This window comes from Podarcis vaucheri, assembly GCF_965113315.1.
Source record: "Podarcis vaucheri genome assembly, chromosome: Z".
Taxonomy (NCBI): Eukaryota; Metazoa; Chordata; class Lepidosauria; order Squamata; family Lacertidae; genus Podarcis; species Podarcis vaucheri.
Genome location: NC_138758.1, coordinates 35,679,938 through 35,689,649, shown reverse-complemented (window position 1 = coordinate 35,689,649; position 9,712 = coordinate 35,679,938). Strand labels below are relative to the sequence as shown.

The window sequence follows — 9,712 nt, the reverse complement described above, 5'->3', positions numbered from 1 at the left end:
TTTGCTCTTCTGTCTTCTTCAGGAATTAGCAACAGCAAACTACAAAATTGGAAGAGGGTCAGAGGTGACCAGCCACAAAAATTTGAAGCAACATTGACAAGGCAATGAAACTGAGAATCAGCGCTGTGTAAAACATCTATGGAGGCCCATATTGCTTTTTTATTGGGTTTGCTCTCATACCAAGCTACAGGTTTCCTCGATTTTAGGGCCAAACTAATACAGTGGTACCTCTGGTTGCAAACAGGATCCGTTCCAGAGGCCTGTTTGCAACATGAGCAGAACGCAACCCGCAGTGTCTCGTCTGCGCATACGCGGATTGCAATTTGCTGCTTCTGCGCATGCGTGTGACGTCTTTTTGCACGTCTGCGCATGCGGCGAAACCCGGAAGTAACCCTTTCTGGTACTTTTGGGTTGCCACGGGACGTATCCTGAAAGAACGTAACATGAAGCAGACGTAACATGAGGTATGACTGTACCTTCAGACCCTTTCAGCAGTTACTTCAGATTTAAATAAAGGCAACTGTTGGGTTTGTGAACGGATACAGCAGAACACAATGTACTGGTTTTGCTAATTACAGTCTTGCCTTTATTAAAGTATTTAAGTTTAAAGACTTTATTAAGACTTTAATAAAATCTTAATACTTGAATAATAGACAGTGAAAGATGATTGTTATTACATGATAGTACAATGAAGACTGATCTGAAGAGCTAAATGATTTTGATTGGTTCAGGATGATGACACTGGGTGCAACTGCTAAGAGTGCTGTGCTCCTTTGGTGAGTGAAAATCACGTGTGTAATCTGGAAGTGTATACGAAACATTGCTTTGGCAGCCACTATGGACATTCATATTTCAGTAAAGGCCTATCTTTTCACTTGGAGCTATCCAGGTTGGTGGCCATCACTACGTCCTGTGGGAGTGAGTTCCACGGTCTAACTACACACTGTGTGAAGAAGTACTTAATTTATCTGTCCTGAATCTTCCAGTTAAGACACCATGTTGAAAAGCAGGGCTTTTCCACCTATCAAAATTCTGTGTTCCTCTTTGAAGAGGCGGGAGCCCAGTCTTACAAATCTGTAAGCTCTTAGCTTGATAACATTACCTTCTGTGGAATTTGGGTACTGTGGAATTGATCATGTGCACACGCATGCGGGGAACGGACACACACACACACAAACACAAACACACACTGCCCCAAAGAGAGCCAAGACAGAGGAGGCGTGCAGGCTAGGTGTTTTATTGGCAAAAGTCAACCATATGGAAGTGCTCTGAAATCTGTTACATCAGGATAATCCACAAAAGGCTCAAGATGAAAAAATAAAAGTTCAAAACACAAAATAAGCCAGCCAGGTTGTGTCAGCCCAGGAGCAGCAGGATGGAAGGTTTAATCTGCACTAAGACCTGTCCTACAAAAGAAAGTACCCTCCTCCCCCTCAGACAGGTTCTTGTCTTCAGCAAAAGATTTATGGCTTACTTGATACCTGGGCCAGGTGAGAACTGGAGGAGGCCCATAGGTAAGGATGGGCTGTTTCAGAATGCATCTTGCATTACTCCAAGAGTCTCCTGCCCTCATGGCTGGGGATATGCAAGCTGAACCAATGTGGGGCAGAATCGAAGGGCATGTCAAGAAATTGAGCAGTGAACTCTGGTTATGAGCCTTGCCAGTTTCAACAGGGAGGAGGGGAAGAGGATAAAGGTAGCTTTTTGAAAAGTGGAATGTTATTTTGGGGCGGGAAAGACAGCTGGAAATGTAAACTCAGAAATAACACACACACAAACAAACAAACAAATCAGCCCCACATAAAATCATAGCAAGTATTTTAAGCAGCTAAACCAGGCCAAGACAACTCTAACCCATTAATTTTTCAGTGTTTTTCATCTTCCTTTCATTGCCACAGCAATTGTTGGCAGGAGTCAAGAATAATGGGAGAAAGTGAGGATTTTGCCTTCCAGGAGGTGCTACATATTCAGTTGGGTTGCTGACATTTACATCTCTTTAACCCCCACCCCACCCCCTTCATCCTCTGGTTGACTCACAGTTCATTTAAAACATTCTTCTTTGCAAGGGGACTCCAAAGGCTTGGCTTAAATCTGAAAATAAACCAGATTTTTGCGCCACAGATGCCCAGCTCTCCCTACAACTGACTCCAGCAGAATACATAGAATAGTTAAAAGCAGGACCAGGGGGGGTAGGTTGTGGGTGGGTCAAAAACAATTGCGGGAACAAAAGGACGGGGAAGACAGCCTATTACAGGTGACTTCCATTAATTCCATTTGGTTTGACCCAAATAATTGCAGCAGAAACAAGGAGGAGGAGGAAAAAAGCAAGGGGCTAGTCCTCATTTCACCTGTCAGCCATCCTCAAAAGGGCTTATTGGACCAGAGAGGGAATCCAAGTTTGGTCCCACCAACTCTAGAAGCCAGTTGTGGGAATGGTTGACAGAGTCAATCTTAAAAGCCTTGGAAAGCTCATTGGTCGCCTCTGTGCCTTAATCCAAACACAGAGTGAGGGGGGGAAATCTGACCCAGAAGAGAGCAAATGGCCTTGGATGGAAATACGTAGTCATCAGCCTCTGAAAAAACGATGTCAGGTCACGGGAAGGGTGTGTGACTTGCTTGGAGGATCCTCGGCAGGTGTGCTTAACTGAGAAGTTCCAAGTAGGTAACAGGGACTTTGCCCTTTTGATTGCCCCTCTCTCCTATGAGCCAGTCTGGGTCCATCCCTGGGAGGCTGTACACAGTGATCATCTAACAGAGAGTTGTAGGCAATATGTTAGATGCAAACCATTAAAAAGGCAAAAGTCTTTTGACAAAACTTACTGCAGCATTAGTTTTTGTGGACTATAGTTCACGAAGTGTTATCTGGAGTTACAGATCTCTTTCTAAAATATTATATATATATATGGTTGGCTGGGCAGGGGGTTATAAGAAGTGAGATCAAAGGGAAACGAAATACAAAAAACGGCTAATTACATACTTGAGAATATGAGAGCAGCTTGTTGGGTCAGGCCAATGGACCATCAGGTCTAGCATCTTGTTCTCACAGTGGCAAACCAGTTGCCCATTGTGGGAATCCCACAAGCAGGATCCAGGCACAAGAGTACCCTCCCGTCCTGTGGTTTCCAGCAACACAGCAGTTGGTGCTGCAGAGTGTTAGCTGGCAGGAGCGAGGCCTTGTCAGGATATCACACCTGCGCTCAGAGATCTGCACTGGCTGCCCATTTGCTACAGGGTCAAGTTCAAGGTGTTACTGTTAGCATATAAAAAGCCCTTAACAACTTGGGACCAGTTTACAAGATCGCCTACCCTACATGTGCCCATTTGACCACTTCAAACGGCAGAAGTGGCATTACCAAAGGTGCCACAAAATATCCACTCTGCATTTGTAAGAACTTGATCTCTTAATGTGGCAGCACATATACTTTGGAACTCCCTGGCTTTTGACACCAGCCAGGTGCCTTTGCCACACCCTTTTCGGTGCCTGCTAGAAAGGTTTTTATTTAGACATGCCCACCCAGATGCTTAGAAAGCTAATGTGAGTTTCCATCTGTTTTTACTCTATTGTTATTTTAACTTCAAAAATTAAAATTGTTAAGAGCAGTTTTATTGCTTTTATAAAAGGTAAAGGGACCCCTTATCATTAGGTCCAGTCGTGGCTGACTCTGGGGTTGCGGCGCTCATCTCGTTTTATTGGCCGAGGGAGCCGGCGTACAGCTTCCGGGTCATGTGGCCAGCATGGCTAAGCCGCTTCTGGCAAACCAGAGCAGCGCACGGAAACGCCGTTTACCTTCCCGCTGGAGTGGTATCTATTTATCTACTTGCACTTTGACATGCTTTCGAACTGCTAGGTTGGCAGGAGCAGGGACCGAGCAACGGGAGCTCACCCTGTCGCAGGGATTTGAACCGCCGACCTTCTGATCGGCAAGCCCTAGGCTCTGTGGTTTAACCCACAGCGCCACCTGGGTGTAAAGAGAAGGGGGGGAAAGAACCCCAGTTTACAAAAAACAATTGCTTTTCTATTTTTTTGTAAACTGGGGTTCTTTCCCCCCTTCTCTTTACAATCAAGTGGTGTATAATTTTTATTAAATAAATAAACAACACAACAGCTTTGCCCCTAAACCACATTTTGTCTGTAGCATCACTTGGCAGAAAAGAGAGAACCACCAACCTCATCTGAGAGCAGAGACAGCTCAGTGCTGTCTGAGGCTTCATAGTCATAGAGGACCCGGGCCTTCCGTGTCCCGCTGGCAGGGGGCTTCACATCACTGGGGTTCAGGGCTTCAACAGCAGGGGCAGAGTTGGGTGCTCCAATGACAGTGGGCACCACCGGAATGATGGGGACAGCTGGGCCTGTGGCAGCACCTGCAGCAATGGTGGTGGGTGAGGCAGTGGCTGGCGGAGGTGAGGTGGACTCTGCGTTGCCCACAAAAGTTCCAGGAAGCCTTTGCAAGGCAGAGGAAAGAAAAGGGAGAGTAAGAGACAGGGGTGATCGGGCCTGAGCCCATCACACAACAGGTACCTCTACTTCATTTATTAACAGGTTAGTCAGGTGCATCTCCCATGCAAAGCAGGATAAAATAAAATAAAAGGCTATCAGAAAAGTGACACATCTGTCATCTTTGGCACCTTCAGAAGAGCTTCAACTTTCAACAGTCCTTTTTAAAGCTGAGGTCTATCCCAGTCTGCGTCTTTATCGGAATTGGTTTCCAATATGCTTTTTATCGCTTGTTGTTTGAGGCCCTAGACTCCTCGGGGAGAAAGGCCACGGTGGAAATGCCATTAATTTATTCATTTACAAACAAAAGATTTAAAATGCACATGTTAAGAAAAAAGATGCCCACACCCATAAACTCAACAGGAAACCTTTATCCATAGTTAAGGAAAACTCTTGGAGTTGGGTGGGGGGACAGCCCAGTGTCCCCCTGAGAGGTCACTTCTGTAAAAGCAGGGATCACAGAAAAGAAGCCTTCTCTAGTGGAGCTAAGCAGTGTGCCATGAATGCAAAAGGCAACACAATGAAGACACTTTGCCAAGGGTTCTTCCCCCTTCATCTGTCCTACCCTCGCTCTCTATTACCCAGAATGTCTTTTACTTACATTTCTCCTCTGGAACTGAAAGCATGGGAAGAGAAAGGGACAGAAGAAGACAGCCAATGAACAGCCCTCCTGCGTCAAGAAAAGTTGCAGGACCAACCCCAGAGAGCAAAAGCAGGGAAGCTTTCCCAGCCCAAGGCAGGTTTTTCTTTGGGGCAAACCTTTGAGGGCTGCATGCCGGAAGTGAACAGGGCCAGAGGCCTGGAGGAGGACTTACCTCTGTGCAGTAGGGTACATTTATTCATGTAAAATAATAATTCAGCCATGAAAAATTCGGTGGCATGTGCATACCCTTCTCTGTCCTCCATCCAGGCAGCCAACAGGTATCAGAGTTCAAGGACACATCCCAGACAGGTAAAAACACTCAAGGGGGTGCAGAGTGCTAGTTAGGGGTGTGGCTTGCAGAGAGACCCAAGGACCAGACACGAGGTCTTGAGGGCCGCATTCGGGTCCCTGGCCCGAGTTCTGCTGCCTATGTCTCAAAGCCACCTGAGCAACAGAAGGGGGCTCCAATGAGGCTTGTCGTAAATACTTATTTCATGCATCCATGCATTTCATGCACGCTAGTTTGGTCTGCACATTGCATTGAGCCCCAAATGAAAAAGAAACATGGTTTAATGTGAATGGGCGGCAGGTGCTTGTTCATGGAGGTAAACAAACCACAGGACTGAGCTGGGGGCAGGCAGGACAGTGGCTAGCAGACCCCTGCAGTAGGTAAAGCCAAACCCACCCCCATATATTAAAAAGGAGGAGGGTGGAACAGTTAAGAGTCATGGAGCTAAGAACAATGGATGGGGCTCAACTGCCCTGTCCCATCAGCTCATGGATTTCCACTTGTGCAACGGGACTTTCCACTCTCCCCCCCCCCCGCATAGGCCCCAGGCCCTGCCCAAATCCCCTCTGATTGGTTGGGAGGACCTCTGGAATAGATTTAGGGTGTGGGAGGTGGTGGAGAATGTTCTGTTGTGCAAGGAGAAATCCCTGCACTGGAAAAAGGAGAGACTTAGCCCTGTGTTGGATGAAACCCAAGGTCACCATACATTTAAAGAAGTCTAACTCCACTTTAAAAGCAATCATGGGAACTGTAGTTCCCAGCACCCTTCACAAACTACAGCTTACAGTATTCTCTTTTTCTGGGGTGGGGAATGGTATGAAAGGGCTGTAAATATATGGTTGCAGTTGTGACCCAAGTTTCCAAATGGACACATCTCGTTGTGACAGATTGTTACCTTCCCAGCTGCTTCTGCAGGTCCAGCATGTACTGGTAGCATTGGGCATAGTATGTGGCCTGAGCTTCAGCAAACTCATGAAGACAGCGAAGGTGATTGACCTAAAGAAAGAAGGAGAAAAATAGTGAAGTCCTGGGATCCAGGCACTGAGGAGGGGGATCTATTGGCAGGCTTCCCATCGAGGCATCTGGTTGATCCAGCTGCAAGGCTTATCTGGTTTTCTTTTTCCTTTCGTAAAATAGTTTTTATTCATTTTCATTTTTAAGCTGTTTGATATGGTTGCATTTAGATCTATCTTTGTCTGCATTAGAACATATGGCATGCAACAATTACATAAAATAAAAATAAAACCCTCAAACATTTCTGAATACATTAACAAAGTTGTGTCAAAGTATATATGCCAAAATTATTAGTTTCTACAGCTATGAAATTACATGAATTGCTTAGACTTGTAACCATTAGTAGAATGTATTCTGCATCAACAACAATTATAATTTATAGGAATTTGTAAGAGGGGAGGATTTTTTTTAAAAAAAGGGTTTGTGCACACCACAAACTGTGCACAGTTTGCTGTAAACTATGGGTACTATTCTACCATATGCCTCATTATTTGTGTAATCAATAAAAGTTACAGTAGGCTGCATAAAAAAGTTGTGTTTCTTTTGGCCTCTTGCTACTTTTAATATTTGTGTAAGTTTTCCCAATAATGTTGTTTGCCAAATTGCATTATGCCATTGCTCCATAGTTAATAATTAATCTGTGATAATGATTTCTGTGTCCTGGCAATAGGCGTTCTTGTAGTGGTTAACAGATATGTTATAATAATAATAATAAATTTTATTTTTATCCCGCTCTCCCCAGCCGAAGCCGGGCTCAGGGCGGCTAACAACAATCAAATAATCAAACAATCAAATAATCAAACATTCTAAAAACATTTCATTATAAAAATTAATTAAAATCAAATTAATGGCAACTGTTAAGCAAAATTCTGTGCAGGTTGCCAGAGGAGGGAGTCAGGCTGCGCCCTGACCAAAGGCCTGGTGGAACAACTCTGACTTGCAGGCCCTGCAGAAAGATGTCAGGTCCTGCAGGGCCCTAGTCTCTTGTGACAGAGCGTTCCACCAGATTGGAGCCGCAGCCGAGAAAGCCCTGGCTCTAGTTGAAGCCAGCCTAACCTCTCTGAGGCCTGGGACCTTCAGGTTGTTTTTATTTGCAGACCATAGGTTCCTCTGTGGGGTATACCAGGAGAGGCGGTCCCGTAGGTACGAGGGTCCTAGGCCGTATAGGGCTTTAAAGGTTAAAACTAGCACCTTAAACCTGATCCTGTACTCCACCGGGAGCCAGTGCAGCTGGTATAGTACCGGATGAATGTGATCTCGCAGTGAAGACCCCATAAGGAGTCTCGCCGCGGCATTCTGCGCCCGCTGGAGTTTCTGGATCAGTCTCAAGGGCAGCCCCACGTAGAGCGAGTTACAATAGTCCAGTCTGGAGGTGACCGTCACGTGGATCACAGTGGCTAGGTCAGGGCAAGAGAGATAAGGGGCCAACTGCTTAGCTTGGCGGAGATGAAAAAATGCCGCCTTTGTTATAGCTGTAATCTGCGCCTCCATAGAGAGGGAGGTATCAAAGATTATACCCAAACTCTTAACGGATAGTGCTGGCACTAATTGCACCCCTGCAAGAGATGGGAGTTGCCCCCTCAATCCCATATCGTCCCGTCCCAGCCAGAGGACCTCTGTCTTCGAAGGATTTAACTTCAACTGGCTCCCATGTAACCATCCAGCCACAGCTTCCAAACATCTGGTCAGCGTGTCTGGGGCCAAGTCAGGATGGCCATCCATCAACAGATAGAGTTGGGTGTCATCGGCATACTGATGGCAACCCAGCCCAAAACTCCGAACAAGCTGGGCAAGGGGGCGCATAAAGATGTTAAAAAGCATCGGGGAGAGTATCGCACCTTGAGGCACTCCACACACCAAGGAGTGGCGCGATGACAATTCCCCAAGCGCCACCCTCTGTCCTCGACCAGAGAGAAACGAGCGCAGCCGTTGAAGGACTGTGCCCTGAATCCCCACGTCGGCAAGGCGGTGGTCCAGGAGTTCGTGATTGACCATGTCGAAGGCTGCTGACAGGTCTAGAAGAATCAGCAGCCCCGACCCGCCTCGATCCAGCTGCCTGCGGAGATCATCTGTTAGGGCAACCAGAGCCGTCTCGGTCCCATGACCAGTGCGGAAGTTCTTTGTTTCTAATTTGCAACATAATGTTGCTGTACAAATTAAGTAATGCCAGTCTTGGGGCCATGGGACTGTCTGCCTTGTAATCAAAGATATTTCTGTAAGTACATTTCCCCATAACTTTTCTATTTTTTGGACACTCCCACCCCACGTGCTGATATGTCCCTATAGTGGGACATCTTCTCCAACACATGGGAGAACTGTTTGGTTTTATACAGGCTAGGCATCTAGGTATTTAGAACCTAGAGCCTACATTATAGGCTCTATATTTATTTTTGAGAACCAGGTGGAACTGTAATGCAATAATGGGGAAGAGGCCTGGGACCAGAACCTTTGCCCATTTTTTCCAGATCTTGAAAGTTGTACGTGTGAATGGATTTGTTTTAACAATGGAACAATGGAACTGTTTTAACGATGAAGTGCTGTGTGCCTCTTGGCATGAACAGCAACGCGATGTCTTTTCAAGCGAGACTCACATGTGTGCTGCTTATCCCTTCCAGGAGGAGACGGGTCACTTCTGCCTGCCGGTCAAACTCAGTCTGGGCCATCCGGAGCTCGTGTTCTGCCTACAGAGCAAGAGAGTGGGGTGTCATTGGAGAGGAGAGATGGGGAGCCACAAGCCTGGGAATCAAATGTGGATCCCTAGACCTCTCAATCTGGCCCTTGGACTCTTGCCCAATTAGACTCCCTTTCACCATCTGAACCCCCCTCACAGCCACTCCTTGAGAGCTTTTGCCTGGTTGGAACAAGTCGTTGAACTGTAGTAATGCTTCTTTTCTTGCCTGGATGGAGGGGGTGTGTATAAATCCTCTGACCTTTGCTGAAATGGCTAGAAACTGGATGAGAGGAGGCGATAAATGAAAGTGAGGGCCGCCTCCTTTGCTGTGCCAGCTTTCGGCTCTGGCCCCATTGGCCACTCCCATGCAGTCCTTGGAATGTTGCCTATTTGGGAATATGGTCCTCTGGCTGAGAAGGTTTCCCATCTCCTATCACAGAGGGTTCGGGGAGCAAGGGAAAGGAGTCAACAAGCTGGAAAAAGCTGAACACACAGCCTGGTCTTTTTGCTGGTTCGTTCCCGGGCCCAAATGAAGGTGATCAGGCTATTGTTTGAAGCACAGAACGACTCAGGCCCCAAATATCTAAGGGACTGCCTCCT

General features: G+C 46.5%; 1 protein-coding gene across 4 annotated transcripts in view; it reads right to left on the bottom strand.

The window, feature by feature from the left end:
- Positions 1-1,221: 1,221 nt before the first annotated feature.
- SH3GLB2 (SH3 domain containing GRB2 like, endophilin B2) overlaps positions 1,222-9,712 on the bottom strand; it is a 50,545-nt gene continuing 42,054 nt past the window's right edge. For 3 of the 4 annotated variants that reach the window (XM_082207946.1, XM_082207947.1, XM_082207944.1), the window contains 5 exons: positions 9,033-9,122; positions 6,323-6,423; positions 5,097-5,111; positions 4,169-4,442; positions 1,222-2,748 (listed from right to left, as the gene is read on the bottom strand). In XM_082207946.1, coding sequence (XP_082064072.1) covers positions 2,641-2,748; positions 4,169-4,442; positions 5,097-5,111; positions 6,323-6,423; positions 9,033-9,122 — 588 coding nt within the window. In that variant the 3' untranslated portion in view covers positions 1,222-2,640. The remainder of the gene's footprint in view (positions 2,749-4,168; positions 4,443-5,096; positions 5,112-6,322; positions 6,424-9,032; positions 9,123-9,712) is intronic. The other variant, XM_082207945.1, reaches the window with a different exon arrangement.